At 29.8% G+C, this 22,885-nt stretch overlaps 1 protein-coding gene and 1 long non-coding RNA gene across 2 annotated transcripts; both read right to left on the minus strand.

Annotated features, from left to right (window-relative positions):
- Positions 1 to 594: 594 nt before the first annotated feature.
- On the minus strand, positions 595 to 3,573 carry LOC149515767 (uncharacterized). The gene is made up of 2 exons (XR_016326275.1): positions 3,259 to 3,573; positions 595 to 835 (listed from the first exon to the last, which is right to left on the minus strand). It is a non-coding gene; the product is annotated as an uncharacterized LOC149515767 (long non-coding RNA).
- A 4,490-nt stretch (positions 3,574 to 8,063) lies between these two features.
- LOC111296103 (putative aquaporin PIP2-5) lies at positions 8,064 to 11,066 on the minus strand. Its single transcript, XM_022890156.2, has 4 exons — positions 10,663 to 11,066; positions 10,076 to 10,371; positions 8,624 to 8,764; positions 8,064 to 8,505 (listed from the first exon to the last, which is right to left on the minus strand). The coding sequence occupies exons 1-4, from the start codon at positions 10,952 to 10,954 to the stop codon at positions 8,386 to 8,388; spliced, it is 849 nt and encodes a 282-aa protein (XP_022745891.2). The 5' UTR covers positions 10,955 to 11,066; the 3' UTR covers positions 8,064 to 8,385.
- Between the last annotated feature and the right edge of the window lie 11,819 nt (positions 11,067 to 22,885).

The raw sequence follows: 22,885 nt of genomic DNA on the forward strand, positions 1-22,885 counted from the left end.
GTTTGAAGTTGTAATTCAATTAAAGGGGGTAGTTGGTGAGTACAAACTAACCTTTCTCGTTACAAGAATTGTTGGTTTACAAGAATCGTTGGTTATTCTAAAGGTTGCTGGCAAGTTTAACCCTCAGGAACCACGTTTTCAATCCAAAACATATATTTATTGGATGAAGAAAGACTCGTGACTTGTAAGCAAAAGACCAGTCCATCTCTCTTCGACGTGAGATTCATGACATTTTCCTTTATCTAATTGTCAAACACTATCGTTACACTGATTCTTTAACCCGCAAAGGAGAGGGACCTTGTTTGAGAGTTGAGATGACTTGTTTTTAACAAGAAAAATCTGTAAGGGGTTAGCTGCCACTACCTTTGGAAGGTGTAATTTCCAGTTGAATTAACAAAAGTTTACAGTTTCGACAAATATAACACATTGACAGATTATCTGAGGATCCAGCAAACCATACATTACTCCTAGACTGGAGATGAAGATCCCGACGACTGCATTCCTTTTTTTCCTTTTTTTGGTATTTGAAGCTGTAAGAATTTGATTAAGTCAGCATTCCGTCAAAAAATCACATGACGGGTGGCAGAAGAAGAGTTCGAGTCAAATGCATTCATACTCCTATAACAATCAAAAATATGTCTTATAAGAGAACAATAGGCCAAAGATTGTCACCAGACTACTACCGTGAAGAATACAATCACTTCTCTTCTGTTTGAACAAAATATTATTCAGATTATTTCTTGCTATGTCATTTTGTACTATTCTGCGGTCAAGGGATGGATTCAGTGACCAAAACCATGACCTCTGCATCAGTTGTCTTCTTGATCAATACAATCTGAAAGGGTTAATTCACAATATTAGGTGATGATAACAAATTAAACAATGCACAAGCAAGCAAAGGTGCATATATATAGGAGAGATCATCTTGTAAAATTAAAAATGTTTACCACATTTTTCTGAGCATTGATTTCGATAGATCCAAAGGATAAAATTAAACCATTTGTTCCTATTTTTACTTGTCTCTCTCATCCCTTGGATCTCTTGAAATCAAAGATTAAAAAAATATGTAAAACTTTTTTAGTTTTACACTATATAAGTTGATTCTTTCTCATATATATATATATATATAGCCGTTAAGGGAAAAATAGACAAATAAAAAAAAAGGAAAATAAGCAGCCGGTATGAAGAGAACACTGAAAGTTGACATCCTTCAGTGGTGAAATGTGATTGAGTAGCAAAGATCAAAGAAATTGCAGAAACAGAATATGGAACACTGAAATTCAAAGAATATCTGGTATAGTAAAATAAAGATCATCACAAGAATTAAACATGCTTCAATGGAAGCAAAGCTTCACACAATGCTTTTCAGGTTTCTTGTTTTTGTTTAAACAAGTTAAAACTTTATATGAGTGTGGGCAGGTTGCTATTGCCAGTATCTTTGATTCTTGCCGAGGCTCACTGAACAAAAACAAAGAGAAAAAGGAATATGCAAAGTTACAAATCTTTAAAGTTCAAAAGCTTAACTTTCTTCTACTTATTTGCCTTTAGAAGAAAAAAATAAAGGGATTCATTGTGCATATATAGACATCCCTCGAAGCATCAATTCCATTTTTTTTTTTTTTTGGTACTTGATACTGGCAAGGATTGAATCTTGATCACTAAAATTAATAATTCAGCACTCTACCAACAGACCACATGGCTGTTAGCATAGAAGCATCAATTCAGGCAAGCTTTTTTTAAAGAAAAAATTGCAAGCATTGCCAGAATATTCCCTTCCCCAAAGACTCATCATTCAAGTGCAACAACTCCCAGAAGCAACATCAAAAGAAAACCAGCTTTGAGATGCTTCTCTGATACTTGTTAAGGACATCAACATCCAATGATAGGCAGTCTAACCATCATTCAACTACCATTATGTTATAGGCAGTCTAACCAAATTGATATGGGCCCCTCTGGAACTTTCCATGGTAAAACCACATGATAAACATCCTCGGTGAAGGGTTCATAGATGAAATCACCATTACTCTAAATTTCATACACTGAATGAGAAGAACTAGCATTAGATTGTTTTGAAAGTTTCCCTGAATCTCTATTATTAGACCAGCACATGTTACAAAGTAGGTGTAACAGGAGGACTGATCAACCTACTGAGAGCTTAAAATGGTGGGTAATAAATGTCCAACTAATCAATTTCAGGATTTTCATCTCATTAAATTTGAAGCAGAACATGGATAAGAAAAATAATTTCCACAAATTTCAAACACTATTCTCAACTATAACTAGTGCTATGACTACTGAAATTCTCCATCTTCAAACTCCATTGTCTTCGTACATTTGGGCTCTTAGGCTTCCAAAAATTAAGTTTATATCTCCCATTTGAGGAGCAAAAATTGGGCTATCTTCGTTTGCTCAATTCACTCATCTCTTCATCCACAAGTCAAGCTTGAGGTTGAACCAAACACAACTCAATTTTCACTTGTTTGTGATACCAAACTCAGTGACAAACTTAACAATACTAGCACAAGCTTTGACCCTACAATGCTTTGCATTATTATGATGCTAAACCAAACAGCCTAAGCCATTTTCTTTTAGCAGGATCACTGAAATATGAACCCAGCCAAGGATCATTAACACGCTCATCCGTGAATTAGACTATAAGCATAGGATCCATCACTCCATTTGAGTGATTGAGAAATTTTTACAAATAATACACAAGGGAGAGCAAGTCATGTTTAACTGGCTGCAAGCCTTTCAGTTTAAGATACAAGACACATAAATGAATCAGTGAAGAATTACTTTAAAATTTTTACTGAATTGCTAGGTTGGAATTATTAAATTCAGAACCTCATACAGCACCACCTAACTTTCCTAAGCCAATCAATGAAAACACAAATAAAAGTTTGATCATTCATCATATAGAACTAAAAAAAAATTTAAGATTCATCATATAAAACTAAAAACAAAGGTAATACAAAGCATATGCAATGAATTCAGAGAGCTCATCTCCAAAGAAACAGGCAGACAACTAGAATCACATTAAATCAATCATAAAACATAAAATAAGCCCACATGAAGCCAAGAACAAGAATGGCTACAGCCTAGAACGAGACAATAAAATCACATAAAATCAAAAAACAAAGTCCAAAAACACAATAAACCGATATAAAAAAAAAAAAAAAAAAAACCCATGTCGAAAAAACAAATCTTTTCCACAAAATTTTTCCAAAAGGAAAAGTGAAAGGGGAAATTTAGAGTTACCTTCACAGCAGTAGCAACAGAAACAGCAAGAAAGGGCCATGAAAATCGCTCTACATATCAGAATAAAACATAGAGCTGAATTGGAAGAAAAAGATTCAGAATCAGCAGCTTCTTGGTCATTCAAGAGTTTTTGTTGGTTGCTTGGGATCGTTGGAGAAGAAGAAGATCGTTTCTCTGCTTCCATTATAGTTCTCTTAAATATGCGATTTTAAATGAATCTCTTATTCGAACCGATGGCCATAGATGCATCTGTCACTTACTGTTTCCTTTCTCTTTTGATCCGTTGAATATTCAGACAGAGAAGAAGTGAACTATAAAAACTAAAAAGCGGGAGTCAATGACTTTAGACGGTGAAAAACTGAGAAAGACTGAAACTTTGAAAGACTGCTTCTAAACGACGTCGTAATTTTTATTTTTATTTTAAATTTTAATTAATTAAAAATAATAAATAAAAACAAAATTATTTTCAAAATTCAATCAAACCAATCTTAAATTTATTTAAAAATTAATTATCTAAATAACTTGAAACTCAGAATAGTATTTGAAATTTAAAATGATCAAAATCTGAAAAAATTCAAACATGAAACTACTTTTTAAACTCAAAATTAATTAACAAAAAAAAAAAAACTCAAAATTACTCCGTCCAAACTACTCATCCTCTTTCCACCTTTAATTTTTTTAATTAAATTTTTAAATTTTTTTTAAGGTTTTATTTTTTTTATATAATCAAAGCTTTTTATTTTTATGTGTTGAGAAGTTATAAAAACTTAATTTCCCGTGAATTTATTAAATTTAAAATAAATAAATTTATTTAAATCGATAAAAAAATGTACTTTAGTAAATCCTAAAAATCAACAAAAAAAGATTTTATTATTATTTTTTTTTTAAAGAAGCTTCTACCTTTTGCTTTTAACATGTCAATTTGACAGATACTAACTTATTGCAAAATTTGATCTTATCGGCCTATTCCTAAATTAACCACTTCCAACTTTCTAAGGTTAAGGATATTTCTATGATACATGTCACTAAGATATGAAAATATTAACTAATTTTTTCCCATTAAGGCACTTTGAAAATAAATAGGAAGCTTCACCATTCATCATGAAGGGAATAAAATTTTTAAAGCAAGAATTGCATTTGCACCTCATTCTTGGGTTTTCTTTAAATTAGGATTTAATTAGTGATGTAAACATTTTGAAAAAGACAATTGCATATATAGTATAAATCTTGGATATGGCAACAAGTAACACATACGGTTCATTTCGGAGACATCATTAATGAAATTTTTTAATTTCATAAATGAATTAAAACTTTAATAGATATTCTTTTTTCTAATTAATTTCTTTTATTTTTAATTCTTCAGAAGGTATATGGCATTCTGCTGTTTTTTTCTGAAAAATCTAAGAATTTCACTCACAATGAATGAAATAATTTCTCACAACCAATTCGAGAGAGAGGCCTTCCCAACCAAATTTGCCTAAAACAGTACAATGGGTTTTACTAGATGTGTATGTATATTTGAAAGACAAATTTTGTTTGAAGCAAAGGTGCATTTTGTAATACCAATTTTATATGAAGTTGTTAATGTACATGTGACTCAACTTTTTTTTAATTCACTTGTTTAATTACACGCTAGAAGCAATATATTCCTTTGTCCTTATAATATTTAACATGAATGTAATAGTTTCTGAATATACACTATTAGTGAGCTTCAAATTATTAAAAATATTTTAAAATAATTAAGAACAAAATTGAAAAATTTTAATTCAAAAAGTTTGAACTAAAATTATATTAATGGGATGAAAGAAGTAAAACAAATAAAAAAAGAAAATTTTAAGCATCAAGAATATGAAATTTCCATATAATGTAAGATCAAATAAATGGACCATTGATTAAAATTCAAATAAAATTTTTACATTCATCAGCTGAAACTGAAACTTCTTGGTTTGAAAAGCCTTTATTTGTGTATGGCACCAAACTAAGCCTGCAGGCTGCAGCTGAGCAGCTCTTCCCCTGTATAAATTACCCTTTTCATGAAAGTGAATATCCAATTTGCAAGAGTTGAAAGGTTGAAAAATCTGGATGCAAGAAATCCAATCCGGGCATCGATATGGCCAAAGAGTTCTGAGAAGCAAGAATATGGAATGCAGGACTGAAAACAAAAGAAAAAGCGTCAATGAATAAGAAGAAGATTGTAGTGATAGGTGCCATTTTGAAACTTTGTTGCTTGGAGTGTTTGTTTTGCGAGAAAAAAAAAGTTGCTTAGTGTTTAGATATTAGCTCTTTCAAAAGCTTTAGACAAAATGATGGAAGCGATTGCATGGGTTGCTTATTTCTGTGGGAAAAATGAAGCTATGATTTCTTTTGGTGGTTGGATGGGAGAGGGCCAGCTAATAAAGCTATATTTTGCATCTTTTTGGTCGTCAAGTAGAGATTTTTGTTCAAGCCTGTTATTGTTAAAGTGAAAAATGAAGTGAGCCTATCCAAAAAAGCCTTGCCTAGCCATGTTGGAATACTCTACCCTGGCCCAAGAAACCATGCCAATTTGTCTATCATTGACACAATAATGGACTTCACTTCCAAGGTCTAAACAGTCCACTGATTAAATTTGGTAATCTAAAATAAAACAATAAAATACGAATACGATACAAAAAATATATAAAAATATAATAAATTTTAAAATTTTAGTAATAATTATATATATGTTTAATAAAATTAAAAAATTTATGTTTTATATTTTTATGTCAATACAAATTATGATACATAATTTTCATATAAAATATTATATAAATATATAAATTTTAATATTTTACATAATATAAATACACGAATCACTAAATCTACGTGTAATTATATATATATATATATATAAAGATATATATATTTAGACCTTGGAAGTTAAAAGCTTATTATTGTGTCAACGATATATATATATATATATATATCAATTACTATAAATTCAAAATTTAATTGTTAATTAAAAATTCTAAACACAAATAGATAATTAGGTGAAGTTAATATTGATTGATTCATCAATAAATGAGTATGATGTACATTCAAATATTTGATTCAATGATAACTGCATAAATAAGCATATTACATGAACAAAGTCAATAATAATGCAATTAAGTTGTGGCCATAAGAGATAATTGTACCTTGAGATGATGAGAAGAACATATAAGGAATTGGGTCCATATGTTTTAGAAATTTGAGGCTGACATCAAACAAAATACATTAATAATATGTCTAAATGTGCAATGGTCATGTGGACTGATTTCACCAAATCAAGCAATTTCTTTCGTCTTGATTTGGTAAGGTCGACCAACAATTTGTTTTGGACACCTCTCGGAATTCTGATTTTCATACCAAGCCCCACTACATCATTAAATTCTGTAGCATTTTTATACTATGAAATTTGGTTGGGTTAAAAATTAGGAGTGGCACTAAACGATGGTTGCTTTTAGTGACAAAAAAATGTTTTTTTTTTGTTTTTTGTATTCGAATTAATTGAGTGGCTATAAAAAAATAATTTTTCATATATTCATTAGATTTGGTACAAATAAATCTATTTGACTAGACTCGAAAATGGAATGTACAGAGTGAGGCCCAAAAATCCTTTGTTGCTAAATCAAGACAGAAAAATTAGGAGTGACAATTTATGATATATAAAGTCGTTAAATGAGTTTAAATTTTGTTTTATAAAGTAAATAGGATTATGACATGAATTTATATTTTACATAAAAATTAACCAATATGTCACAGTTACAACATGAAACTTTTCGTATTTAATATGAATTAATCCATATCTAATTTATGTGTGACTCATTTTAACATGTTAGTTTAAATGTAACTCCATATGTCTAATTTGCTAAATTCATTTATTTAAAATTTATAAATTAATTGTGACTTAATAAGTTAATTGTATCATGTTATGTCATTTTATTTAGAAAAATTTGTTTAACTAAACGGGTTAAACGTACGATGTAATGCAACTTGTTTAATAAACAATTTGCATTAATATTATCAGTGAAGGTCAAGGAAGAAGAGCTTATTCTATTCCTTTACTCAACTCTCATTAATTTCAAACACTTATAATTTTAAACTAGCTTGCAAAATGAAAACAATCATGCTAGAATATAGTACTATAAGCACTTTCCTTATCTTCAAAAGGAGAAATTGCCATATAAATAGTAATATTCCAACACTTTTTTCTTCGCAAGAGTAGAGAAAATCCTTTTGCATTCTCCTTTCAATGAGGATTCTCATGCTACTTTTTCTTTTTTTTCCTTTTACTTCTTTGAATAATAATAACTAAAAAAAACCCAATACTTTCATTGATGGTTTTTTTAACTTTGGTGACTAAGTATTTGTTGGAAAGCGAATTAAATGGTTAATTTAAAAGCTAGAGTGATCTGTAATAGAGAGAACGATCAAGAGACACTGAAAATAGGATTTTGAGGTGCGAATAAATTGTAGTAGGTGAGGGAATGTAAAGCGAAAGAAGAGAGAAAAAAAATAAGCGAACAGATCAAAGTAAATTGAATGAAAGTGAAGGGTTCAGAATGAGATATCCGTGGCATATTCTCGTCTTTTTTATTAAGTTTATGTTGATGTGACCAATTAACTCATACGATATTAGATAAGTATTGAATTAGTTTAGGTGGTCGTCAACATGACAATTAATAGATGCTGACATGATGATCAAAATGTTGAGGGTGTACAAAAATTTTTGTATCATTTTCATGTTTGGAGTGAGTAGGAATTTGATAATGAACCCTTAACCAATGAGCAATAAGTGACATAAGTAAACTAAAGATAACAATGACCAACACTTTTCTTAAAAGCATAAGTATATAGTACAAAATAAGAACAGAAGCAAATTGTAAGGAAAGTGCTTGAAATGACAAAAGCGATATTGAAGCCCCATACTTCTCAAAGAGTACTTATATCTACATTTTCATGACCTTCAGTCTCCGATTAGTTTTTTCAACTTCCACAAAGGGAAGTTGAAAAAAAAAGGGGGATTTGGGGAACAGCAATAACCATACATAAATCAGAAAAGCAACTTCCCTCATTATTTTCACTTTCTCCTAAACATTTTTTTGTCTCTAAAAAAGTCAAAGATGATCAAACATGGGCCTGGCTCCTGAATGACCCAAGAGCCTTAGCAGCTCCTGCTCTCAAGATAAATTGGTGATAGAAAGCTGCAATGGCTGCTCCAATCATGGGACCAACCCAGAAAATCCACTGAAAAAAAAAAGAATGTCGTTAAAAAGAAATATATAATCTGAGAATGTCTCTGACCATATTATATATATAAAAAGAAATACATAATAAAAAATAACATGATCCGAATTATGCTAACATGATCATCCCAAGCCTTCTTGTTGTTGTAGATAACAGCAGCTCCAATACTCCTAGCAGGGTTGATGCCAGTGCCGGTGATTGGGATGGTAGCCAAGTGAACCATGAAAACAGCAAACCCAATTGGAAGTGGAGCCAATACCTTAAAAAAAATTAGCACAATAAGTCAAATCATTTGTAATGCATTATTGATAATTGTGCAATCGATTTGTGATAAAATTGAAATGATGTTTTTGCAAGGACTTTTTTTAATACACTAAATAATGTATATGTTGAGTTAATTTGAAGATTTAAAACTTAATTAACAACATTAAATTATGTTCTTGTCCCTGTTGAATTGATTGGAGATTATCTCTTATTGTGTTGTTTTTTTTTTTTTTTTTTCAAATTATTTTGTAGGTAAATACCTAATAAATCTTTATATATACTGGAAAAAAACATTATTAAAAATTTATTCACAAGCTAATGTGATTAAATCAAAAAATTATTAAAATAATAATAAAAATTACATGAATTAGAACTATGTGCTTGTGACACTTACAAACATGTGAAGCATGAAAAAGGCCCACAAGCTAAAATTATACTTTAAACAAAATTAAGCAGATGAAAATTTCTCACAGATTTACTAAAGGGGGAAATTAAAAAGGACATTGTCCTCTGAAGACACATGAAAGACGTTTTTGCTTTGATTTTTAAATTAGGATTTAAGCCCACCATTCACTTTGGGACTGAAAACGACCAAAAAGATTTGATCAAACAAAGCATTGCCCTTTTGTTAAGGGCAAAAGACAAAACCAGAAAGCAAACAAAAGCACTAAAAAAAAAGTTGGAATCAAAACTTTTGGTCCAAATTTAAAAGAAAACAGAAAAAATATTATAGATATTAAAATTTAAAATTATTTTTTAAAAATAATTATATGAATCAATTATATTAAATTTTGGATTAAAAAACGAAATTCTTGCGTAAGTAAAGATTACAATTCCCTCTATAGGTAACCACAGAGTTAAGATTGGCCAGCTCATGCCAGTGTCTGTTTCTTTAACTTCATCTGTCAATAGGGTAGAAAATCTGATTCACATCCTCGTTATCTTTGGATCCAAAAATAAATACTTTTTATATAATTAAAAATTAGAATTATCTGCCTATAATATTTTTTTATATATGAATCCTCAGAACCTTGGAATATCTATCAATACCAATATTAAAAACTTTTCCCTAATGATTCCATCATCATTTTACATGTCAAATAATGAGAGTGAAAATATAGTATAGGTCATATATACTTTTTATGATAAAGTTAGGTTGAAGCTAATTTCAAATGCACGATCAGTAAAAAATTCGGCTCAATTTTGCTTGAACAATTCATTTATCTTGAATTTTCGAGTAAAATTTATTTGTAAGAAGGCTTTGAAGAAAATTAATTAGAATGGAAGGAAATGTTAAGAAACTTACTGGAACATGGGAGTCTCTAGCTTTTCTCTTGGGATCAGTAGCAGAAAAAACAGTGTAAACCAAAACAAAGGTTCCAATAATTTCTGCACCCAAACCAGTACCAGTGCTGTAGCCATCTGCAAGAGTGTTGGCTCCACCTCCATTCCTATTGTAGTATGATTTTTGGAAAGCCTTAACCAGGCCAACCCCACAGATGGCTCCCAAGGACTGAGCCACCATGTAAGCAATGGCTCGGATCAATGAGACCTTGCGAGCCAACAACAGGCCAAATGTCACTGCTGGGTTAATGTGACCCCCTGTTGTTTCATGGCAAGAAAAATTAGTCAATTATGGTAAGAAATCAGTTGACTTGTTGTGAACCAAAATTACTTTACACTGTGAAGTTTTAACCGTTGAAGTGTTATAAAAACAATATGAAAAAAATACAAAACTAAAGAAAAAATAAATGTTCTAAATTCCAGTGTTTTCAAGAAATTCTATATATGAAAATTAGGTCCAAGAGAAAATAGTGAACCATTTTCCATCTAGAAAAACAAAATGAAACCCAAGGCAAAGAAAAAAGGGAAATAAATAAATAATTAACATACCAGAAATACCAGCAGTGCAGTAAACAAGAATGAAGATCATGCCACCAAAGGCCCAAGCAATACCAAGAACACCCACACCATCACAGGAGTCAGAGGAGATAGCAATCTGGCTCTTGTAGCCAATCACAGTCAAGACTGTGATGTAAAGGAAGAGCAGAGTTGCAATGAACTCAGCTATCAAAGCCCTGTAAAATGACCATTTCTTCAGTTCTGCTGCATCAATCAAAGGTGCTGGTGGGGGGTCAAAATAGTCCTTGGCATGAAATGAGCCATGCTTTCCTTCCTTTGCCATGCCCTTGCAACTGATAAATTGGCTTAAAGAACCAAAAGAAAATTGGATTTGCAAATGCTATGACAGAAGAGAGAGAGTGTGTGTTTTGTTCTTTTTGTTGAGAAATGAGCATAGGTTATGAGGGTGTGGGGGTATATATGGGGAGAGAATGTGCTAGACATGAGGCCTTTCTTTTATTTTTTATTACTTTCCTTTCTTTTCCTTTTTCTAAATTTTTTTTATAATAAGATTCTTTATGTTTTATTTGAGTTTAATTTTGTTTCACAATGTACATATCAGTGTACGTTCAGAATTTTACTTCTAAAATACTTTTAACTGAAATAAAAAATTGATTTTAAAAAAAATCCTTTTCCTTATCAATTAGATTAACCTTGCAGATTTTTTTATTTTTTGATTGCTACATTTTTAAAATTATTATATTTGTAATAATTAATTTTACAAATAATTAACTTCAAGGTTTAATGTTTAAACTTTTGAAATAAAAAATTATAATTTATAAATGAAAATAATTTATAATTAATATATTACTCTTGTTGAATTTGATGAGAATATTACATTATATGTAAAATCATTTTTTAATATAATACGTAAAGGGCAAGGTTTGTGCAATAAATGATGGCAAGAGAGGATGATTATCGTATATTTAATTTATACGTTAAAAGAGGATTCGGGATTGAATTGTGAAGAGAATTACTACTCTCTCCAAAAAGAGAGGATTATTTCTAATTTCATGAGATTAGATAATATATATTTATATATTAGTTATTTTACCGCTAAACTTTACATTTAAAAATTTTCTTAAGCATTTAAAAAATGATAGGTGTCATCAAACCATTATCTGATATATCAATCATATCATAGCATCTTTAAATTATTATTGTGGTCCGTTAATAAAATATTAAAATTTTAATTTTAATTTTAATTATCAACGTTCAATTTTTTACAACCTAAAATGCAAAAAATAAATAGCACCTTCTATATATAGAAAAAAACATTGGAGGAAAAAGACAATTCGAGTTTGAGATGACTTCCTTTTGTAAGTGAGGTGATTTGTGATTATCATTATAAAGGTACCTAAACTTTATTTCTTGTATAAGTTGATAAATAACTTGAAACTTAGATTTTTGTCCCTTGTTTAAATTGATATATAGGTAAACTTATAACTTGCCATTATAAGCAACATACAAGTAATTATTATCTTGATTGCTTTCATTGTTAGCAAAAGGTTTTAATTAGTAAAAATAGAACAATCTCAAACCATAGCTCGTAACATACATGATTTTGGTTTCTTTTTCGAAGAATAATGTGATTTATCTATAGAATTGTTAATTTATAAAATTGATCACTTCAACAATTAGAAATAGAGATTTTAATTATGAAATCTCATGATCAAATTATAATCTTAAAATCTAAAAAAAATAAAAATTTAAAAATTAAATTTATTGATTCATGTAATTTTTACAAGTCAAAACTCAAACTCTAATCTTATATAGCTTCTAAATTCAAAGATTGATTCTTTCGGTGTTCAAGCATGTACACTATGACACAATTATATTTAAAAATAATATCTAATAAATTTAAATTCAAATTTTTATAATTACAACTTTGTGTGACTTTTATAAATAAAAATAAAAATTGCCTTTTGGTTGTAAAATCTAAAACTGTACCTAAAAAAAAAAAATTATAAATCTAAGTTAACGTTGGGGTGGTTTTACTATCACCGACCCTGCTTGACATTACTATGCCACCATGTTCTACCCCACTTGCGTTCAATCTCTCTGATCTTTGCCACTTACTTTGTCTTTTTATTCTTGTTGTTCTATTTGCGGGCCTTTTCTGCCTAACATTTCTTTTTTTGTTTTAACCTAAAGGCAAATAAACTAAGGGTTAAGTTTTCAAGTTGTTTTATTTTTTTTTTTCCCTTCTTTTTATTTGATTGCATTATAGCTAAATAAAATACATTTTTTCTCCCCGTACGTTTTTTTTTTATTGGTTTTTTGGTCAAATGAAGTCAATTTTGACTTTTTTTTAACAAAATCATAAAATTTATAAATAAGATTTATAAATTTTGAATTTTAAAGTTTTTTAAAATATTTTTAAATTTTAATTTAATATAATATTTTAAAAGTAATTATGAAAATTGAGTTCATTTGATAAAAAAATCAAATAAGAACATACAAAATGGGACAGATAGAATAACTTTGAATTGTAGGACATTTTTGTTTCATGCCAATGATAAGAAAATTCATTGTTGGTGAAAGCAATGATATATGCTTGAGGTCTAAGACGAGAAAAAAAATTGAAAAAATTGAAATTTGATTCAAAATTATATTATTTAATTTGGTTTGAATCAATTTTTCATTTAATTAAATCAAATTCAAATATTACATATATATATTAAGTTTGAATTAAATTTTGGATTAAAATATAAAAAATAAAAAAAATAAAATCAAATTATATATATTTATTAATTTATGTATTTTTTAAATTTTTATAAAATTACGTTATATATAAATTTATTTAAATACAATCTTTTCTCTCATCCCATTATAGAAATCCTTATTTTTCTTTTAATTTTTTCATCTTTAGCATCACATAAATAAACAAATAAGAAATTAAAAAAATTATTTTTTGGATCATTTAAAGTGTTTTTTTTTTATAAAAAAATCTTAATTTTCAAAAATTTACAAAAATTTTAATTTCATACTTACTAAATATTATCCATTAAATAAATCAATCGAACTTATTCTATATATTTTATTGGACTCTTTAACATTACATAAACAAATAAAAATTTTCAAAAAAATCAATAAAATAAAAAAAAATGCACCTAAAATTGTCAAGATCCCAAAAAAAGTGGGTCCCACATTGACAGAAAGACATTTGTTATTGGTCGGTGAGACAGCAAAACAACCTCCACTAGCACATGGAAGGCCACCAAAGGTGATAAAATTGGCCCGTCCTTAACGCAGCTTTTGCAAAGCAACTTTTTTTCCGCCCTTTTTAAAGCTTAACCACAATTTGTTTTTAGAATTTAAAAAAAAAAAGAAAAAAGAGGGAATCCAATCTGAACTCTTACTTCCCTTTGGATTGTAGGGGGAAATGGAATATGAATGAGAAAAACAATGGTAAAATTTTGGGGAAATTAACTATTTTCTAATACAAATTGGCCTTAAAAAAAGAAATTATTTTTTTTTGGTTTTCTTGAAATCTTTGGAGGCATAATTGGCAATGGCATCCCTCTAATTTTTGTCGGCGGCTTTGAATCTTACCATTGATGTCAGAACCAAAACAAGTTGTTAATCTTTAACAAACTTTAAAATTGTGTTATTATAATAATAATTAAATTAAAATTTAACATAAAATTTATATTTTTATCTCTCGATATATAAAATAATCCTTACAATTTTATTTCGACATGATTAAAGCATTTGATCACATTCATATAAAAACTTAAGACCTTTGTTATCTAATTATTATAAACTTGTATACATTTGTTTATCTGAATGATCAGGGATTGAAAAGCAAAGAAATGTGAGTGAGCAAAGAAAATTTATTAAAATTCAATCACTAATAATCTCAAATATAAAAAAATATATATTTCGTTTCCTCATATTTTATTTGATTGATGTGCATCAAGAACCAAGTGATGACTACTTATGAGCCATAACCTGAAACCCTAAGTTGCTTGATCTCGCCACTTTTACTTAGATTTGATATTCTCTATCATTTTAATTTGATTTTGTGCCCTAAGCCCTAACCGGTTACATCTATACTAAGGTGGATAGAGAGAATTAAAGGAAGCAAATACCAATTTTTAATAGAGTTGTGGTAGCTAAACGGTTCCAAATATATGAAAGGGAGAGACATAAATAACATATTTTCAAATTTTTGTAAATACCATATTATCTTATTCGTGCCAAATATATTTACAATTTTTTTTATAAAAAAGATTATAAATTAGGAATAAAAAAAGATATTACAAATATTAAGATTTGAATTTCCTATTGATTAAGAATTAACTGCATAAACCAATTAAGCTTATAAGTCTTGGGTTTGTATTTTCAAACTCTTTAATATTTCATTTATAAATATATATATATATATATAGAGAGAGAGAGAGAGATTAGAACATTGGGCTACATAAAATAACATACAAATAGGGAATAAAAAGAATAATACAAATAAAATAAAATAAAATACAAATATCTTTTGTATTTTATCATGTAAAATTTTTATTACATTTTCATGCAAAATTTTTACATGTAAATTCCAACAAATTAATTTATATTACATTTTCATGTTCTTAGGGAATCAAATAGCTTTGCCAATTCTTTAGCTAAGTCGGGTATCTTTAGAAACTCTGATTTAGTAGCCTGGTTGTAAGTCCATGTTTTGCTTCTGCATCAATAAAATTTTTCTTCAAATTTCATAAAAAAAAATAGAGAAATAAAAAATACAACTTGCTAAGACGGAATCTTGGATTTATTCATGTTATTCTCATAAGAACAAAAAAATCCCATAAATTTAACATCAACTGAAAGTATGATATGCCATATCTTGTCCAAAGATCAAATTCCATGATTACTAGAAATAGAGCACCATGTGGACAAGAAACTGACAATTTTTTTTTTAATTCTAAGATGTTCCTGAATTCTCTCAAAAATTAATTAATCATGACTTGGAAATATGGTTTGAACATGTCTCAAATTCCTTCCACTTTCAACAAAAATACAATACAAAACCATTCCCATGGCCCAAGCACAACCACCCCACAAGATGATGTTAAAACCAACCAAACTTTCGGTTGTAAATCATAAAAATTTGATTTCTTTCCTAGAAAATAATTAATTTAATCCAGAAATTTTGATATGCCAGTGATTAGAAATTATTGAGACAATGAGCTATATGCACCAAACAATTTGTTCTACTGATTTTTCAATTAATTTTAATAATTGAATGACAGCTAATTTTATAGAAAATACTTTATAACTTTGTTGGTAACCAAACTTAACAAATCAATTGTATTTTTTTCTAAAAAAAGAAAATAAATTTATCTTTTTGATGATCATATTGATCATTTGCTTAGCTTTTGAGTAGGTTTGTAATGAGATATTTCTTTGTCTTTGTTTTCTTATAAAAGAGATGGTTAGAAAAAATTCAAAGTGCTGAAATTTAAATTACAAACATGCTAAATATTTATCTAAGATAATTGCATCAACTGAGTTAAAATTCGAAAGTGAATTAAAATGTAAAACTTGCTATTCAGAACTTATTCCTTTCTCCTACCTCAAAAGAAATGCAAGAATCCGGTTAGTGAAAGAGAAATCAAAGTGGGTTCGGATATGATATATGCTATTCAGAACTTATCCTCTTCTCTTACCTTAAAAGAAATGCAAGACTTTTTGGGAAGATTGAACTATATTGCTCATTTCATCTCTTAACTCACTTATAAGTGCAATCCCATTTTCAAGCTTTTTAGAAAACATGATCCCGAAAAATGAAATAATGAATGCTAAGAAATTTTTGATAAAGTCAAAGAATACTTGTCAAATCCATTTATGTTGGTGTCATCAGTTCCTGGAAAGCCTTTGATTTTGTACTTAACAATACATGAAAATTCAATGAAATGTGTGTTAGGGCAAAAAGATGAAACTAAGAGGAAAAAACGAGCAATTTACTACTTGAGTAAAAAGTTCACTGATTATGAGTCCAATTATTCACCATTAGAAAAGATATATTGTGCATTGACATGGACAGCTCGAAAGCTTAGACAATACATGCTTTATCATACTACTTGGCTTATAGCAAAGTTAGACCCATTAAGTATATCTTTGAGAAGTTTTCATTGACAGAGAGAATAGTGTGTGGCAAGTTATGCTTTTAGAATATGATATTGTTTATGTAACTTAAAAGGCTATTAAAGAAAGTGCAATAGCCAAGTTCCTTTTTGATCGTGCAGCTGAAGATTATGAACTAATGAAGCTTGATTTTCTTAATGAAGATGTGATAGTTATTGAAGAGAATGAATCTATTAAAAGGTCTTGTATGATGTATTTTGATGGAGCTACTCTGGTATTAGGACAATTTTGATATCTCTCGATGGACATTGTTATCCCATTACGGTCAAATTGAATTTTAATTACACAAACAATGTGGTTGAATACAAGGCTTGTGCTATGGGTTTGCAAATAGCAATTGAAAAAAAGATCAAAGTATTATATGTGTTTGAAGATTCAACTCTGGTCATTTATCAGTTATGAGGTGAATAGGAAATGAGAGATTCAAAGTTGATCCGATATCATAAATACATCTCTGAGTTAGTCAAGCAATTTTAAAAAGTTCAATTCGAGCATATACCTAGAGAAGAGAACTAGATTGCTGATGCACTAGCTACTTTGGCTGCAATGATCAAAATAGGTGCAAATACCAAGATCCAACCCATCAAGCTAGACGTGAAAGATGTACTAGCACACTGCTTAAGTGTCGAAGAAGTCGATGGAAAGTCATGGTGTCATGATATTTTTCAATATATCAAAAGTCAACAAAACCCAGAGCATGCAATAGAAAATGATAAAAAGATTATCAAAAGGCCAGCTATGAGATTCTTCCTTGATGTAGATATCCTTTATAAAAAAAGTTGAGATTAAGTACTTCTAAGATGTGTAAATGCAATTGAAGTAAAGAAAATTCTTGAAGAAATACATGATGAGGGTTTGCGGGACACATGTGAATGGTCACATTATGGCTAGATAAATTATAAGGGCTAGCTATTATTGGTGGACAATAGAGAATGATTATAGTGATTATGATAGAAGATGCCATAAGTGTCAAATTTATATTAATAAGATTCACGTTCCTCCATCAGCTTTACATGTTTGGGCTCTTCCATAGCCATTTTTTATGAAGGGGCATAGATGTCATTAGTCCTATCTCCTTGAAAGCTTCAAATGGGCATAGATTCATCTTTATGATAATTGATTATTTCACAAAAATAGGTAAAAGCTGCATCGTATACTAACATGACCTGATCTGTGGTATGCAAGTTCATAAAGAAAGAGATATGCAAATATGAACTTTCAGAGAGGATTATTTATGATAATGTCAAAAACTTGAACAATAAAATAATGAAAAAAATGTGCACTTAGTTCAAGATCCATCATCATAATTTAGCATCATATCGTTCGAAGATAAATGAAGTAGTAGAAACTGTAAATAAAAATATCAAGAGGATTTTAAAAAATATTGTAGACACCCAATCAGGTCCGGGCCCGGATCAATTGGGCCTGACCCGGATCAATTGGGCCTGACCCAGATCATTTGGGCCTGCCCCAAATGGGCAAGGCCCAATTGAATTTTTACCCGTATTTTTTATTTTTTATTTTTATTTTATTTTTTTTTCTCTCTTGTGTATTTTATTATTTATTATTATGTATTAATATATGTATATATATATATATATTTTTTTTTTTTTCATTAGAATAGATTTATATGTATATAGTTATATATTTATTATTATTATATTATTATTCTTATCTTTTTTTTTAATTATCTGTTCTGATTTTTTCTGATTTTCAGATATTATTTGAAAATTTTTTATCTTTTGATTTATCTTTCCAATTATCTAGATTTTTTTTTTAATTTTATTTTAATTTTTATTTTGGAGGGCTAGGATTCAAAGTTGAAGACTCCCACTCTGAAGGGGAATTCAATCAGAAGAGTCCAATTGGATTCAAAGACTGAATTCCCGTCCAAAGAGGAATTGGGATTGATCAGAAACTCCTGATCAATCCCTATAAAATGGACCCCCCTGGAACAGTCAAGAACACAGAGAAAACAGAAGCAAAAGCTACTGATTGAGAGAATAGGGGTGTTTAGAGAGCTAAGGAAAAGTTTAGGAGTGTTCTGGCAGTGAGAAAAAATTTTTTAGAAAAATTTGGCGAAAAAATTTTCTGGAAATTTCCAGATTCCGGCGAAAATTCCGGCGACTTTTGAATTTTCCGGCGACAATTCCGGCGAACTTTGAAGTTTCCGGCGGAGAATCCCAGAAACCGGCGACCATCCGGCCAATTTCCGGCGAAATTCCCAGATTCCGGCGAAATTTCCAGAATCCGGCACCGGCGTTCTTCAAATTCTAGAGAGAAGGCAGAGAAGAAGGGAAGAAGAGAGAGAGAGGGGAGGAACGGTCTGCTGAAAAACGGAGGAAGTTGCCTTTTATACCCTCCCAAAACGACGTCGTTTTGGCTTTAAGTTAATAAGAGGATCCGCGCGTTTTGCCGAACCCGACCCGACCCGAAGCGTCGACCCGCTTTCTGACCCGCGCGTTTCAGCCCCTCCAAGCCGAGCCGAGCCGAGCCGCACCAAGCCGAGCCGCGATCCGAGCCGCTCCAGTTTTTTTTTTTTTTTTTTTTTGAATTTTTTTTTATTTGACTTTGATTTTGATCTTGATTTTTTTTTTCTTTAATTAATCCGACGACGGAGCCTCTACAAGTAAAAACAGTAGTTTTTCTTGCATACTCCTGAGGTGAGGGAATTTTCTCAATTTTCTGCTAAAAGTATTAGAGTCAATTGAGAATAATTTCCGATAATTAATTACTTGGCTGATTTTGATTTTTTTTTTCTTTAATTAATCCGACGACGGAGCCTCTGCAAGTGAAACAGTAGTTTTTCTTGCATACTCTTGAGGTGAGGGAATTTTCTCAATTTTCTGCTAAAAGTATTAGAGTCAATTGAGAATAATTTTCGATAATTAATTAATTGGTTGATCTTGATTTTTCTTTAAATAATCCGACGACGGAGCCTCTGCAAGTGAAACAGTAGTTTTTCTTGCATACTCTTGAGGTGAGGGAATTTTCTCAATTTTCTGCTAAAAGTATTAGAGTCAATTGAGAATAATTTTCAACAACTAACTACTTGGTAAAATTTTAAGGCTTTTGGATAACACAAATTCAAGCTGGTACCATCTTTTGATGGGCGTTGTGAGGGTGCTATAACCTTCCTCACACGTAACCGAACTCCCGAACTCTGTTCTGGTTAAGCAGACCCGAACCTATTCTTTTAGGGACCCTTAAGCTTAGGTGTTCCCTAAAAGGGCAGATTCCTTAGGTGGCCAATCACACCTGGATAAAAGATTGGTGGCGACTCCCTAAAGTCAATGTCTGGCGATAGATCCCCGGATCTAGACGTTATGACAAATATAACTGATACTTACAAAGATTGGTATGAGAAATTATCTTTTACCTTGCATGTTTACAAAACATCAATCAGAACCTCTACTAGGGCCACCCCCTTTTTCTTGATCTATGGAATGGAAGCAATGTTGTCGATTGAAGTTAAGATTCCCTCATTGAGAGTTTTAATGGAAATAAAGCTACAGGAAGTAAAATGGGTTTAGAATTGCTACGAACAATTAAACCTCATTGAAGAGAAGAGACTTACAGTACTTTTCCATGATCAATTCTATCAAAAAAAGATGATGAGAGTACATGATAAGAAAATTCACCATCGTCACTTTCGAGAAGGAGATTTAGTGTTAAAAAGGATCCTTCCAAATCAACATGATAATAAAAAAAACGGACATTAAATTGGAAAAGTCTATATGTGGTGAAGAAAGTTTGCCTAATCTAATAAACTCAGACGTTGTGAAAAAAATGATTTGCTTAAAGAAAGAATAAAAGGAAAAAAAATGATAAATCTAAGTTAAAAACCTGAAAAAGTGACTTAGATAAAAATAAAAGGTAGTATCATGATATGACCTCACAATACAAGGGCAAATATAGTTTGACAAACTTTAAAAAATTAAGAATGTCATCTAATTAAGTTTTGGAGAAAGAATTTGAGAATATTTTATTCATGATTATCTTGTAATCATTACTTGGGTACCTTTATTCATAACCAAACATTTTTGTTGCCATGCACTTTATTAGTTGGATTAAATATGCTTTCTTTTCTTTGAAAATAATGCTTATCCATTCCTTTATCTCATTTGCTATCCTTGTCCATCTTACAAATGAATAGGAAAAATGTATGATGCATTTTTTTTTGTTTTAAACTTAAAGTGATGAAAACTAACCAATAACATGAAAGATCCCAGCATTACTTTTTAAAAGTTGATAAAAGCAAGTAAAAATGACAAGAAAAGCATGATAAGAAATTAATGTTGTAGAAAAAGAGGAAAGGATATTATTGAAGAAAATGTGATAATTAGATGTTAAGGATGAGTTGGTTCTATGATAATTATTAAGACTTTTGATGATTAAAGTAGAAAAAATGAGAGATTCTAAGAATCTTTTACCATAATTGGAAGGAAATAATTTGATTGCATTACACGCATTGCATTTAGTGTATTTGGTACATGCATTCATGAAAAGGTTAATATCACAAGTTGTAAAAAATTTTCATTCCCTAATGAAAAATAGATTTTTGGCCTTTTTAAAATGATAACATCTAATATAAGACTTCAATCCTCAAAAATAAGAAAATTTGCTTTTTCAAAGATGAAATCTTAGTTTCAAAAAAAGGTGAAATTTTTAAAATTATTGACCTCTACTTATAAGAGTTTTTTCAAGATGAAATTTTTAAAGTTGTTGAGCATTTACTTAGATAAGCTTTTCCAATGTAAATTTTTTTAAAGTTGTTAAACCTCTACTTAGATTAGCTTTTTTCAAGATGAAACTGTTTAAGTTGTTAAATCTTTGCTTAGAGAAGTTTTTCTAAGATGATTTAAAGTTGTTGAGGTTCTATTCAAAGGAACTTTCATTATCAAGATTCATAAATCCTTCAGGTAAAATGTGCTAAATTTTCAAACAAAAGTTGTTGAGCTGTTGCTTAAAGAAGTCCTTTTAAATTTTCAAAAGTCATCGAGCCTCTACTTAGAAAAGCCTTTCAAACTAAGGAAAAAAAAAGAAAAAAGAGAAAAACTTTGTGTTCAAAGTTTCATCTTTCTAAATAAAATGGTTGTCTATTTATCTTTGCCTTATTCCTTATTCTCAAAAATAGGCAAAGAAGGGCAATGTAAACACCTATTTTGTTATTATTATCATCATCATCATCATCATCATCATCATCATCATCATCTTTTTTTTTTCTTCTTATTGCCTTTTTTCTTTCTTATCTAGTTTGGCTAGAGTCTTTAGTGCATTAAATGCATTGTCAGACTCTGTAACAAAATTTTCAAAAAAGTTGGGTTTGGTGGAATAAGTCACCAATTGCCACCACATTTTCTTCCTTTAGTATCATTTTTTTCTTCTTCAAATCCTAGATTTTCTAGGATTTGATTTTTCATAGGCTCTATAAATAGAACTATGCAAGGAACTAAGAAAAAGGGATAGAAAAAAAAAAACCAGCCATGTGCCAAACACCAGTCCCCTTTTCACCACCTAACTACTAATCCATTCCCACTAGACTTAAGCCTTGTCAACCTTCTTTCCACTAAGCACTAGCCCTGTGCCAAACACCAACAACCCATTCCATCAAAACCAAAAAATTAAAGAAAATCACAAAAAAAATCTACAACCATACCACACAAACCCAGTAAAAAAAACCAAACAAGTAGCAAAAAAAAAAAGTTTTCAACAGAAAATAAAAACCTTGATTTGGGGTTTATTTTAAAAAATTTTGATATTTTTTTAAAAAATTTTATGGCCTTGTCAAAAACTGAAAATTTGAAATTTCAGTGACGATTGAATTTTTCAATCACCAAAATCTAAGTTTTTTGAATTTTTCGACTACCATTGAATTTTTCAACCATCGATTTTTACAAAATCTATTGGAATCTAGGTTTATATGAATTTGCTTGTAAGTTTGAGAGAAAAGGTGGGAGAATTTGAGGGAAGAAAAAAAGAGAAAAAATAAAAAATAAAAAAAAATCAAATTTGGGCTACTTATAAAAACGATGTCGTTTAGGCTTGGGAGGATTTGTGCATGACCAAA

This window comes from Durio zibethinus, chromosome 12, assembly GCF_047325235.1.
Source record: "Durio zibethinus cultivar Kanyao isolate XHJ-2024 chromosome 12, ASM4732523v1, whole genome shotgun sequence".
Taxonomy (NCBI): Eukaryota; Viridiplantae; Streptophyta; class Magnoliopsida; order Malvales; family Malvaceae; genus Durio; species Durio zibethinus.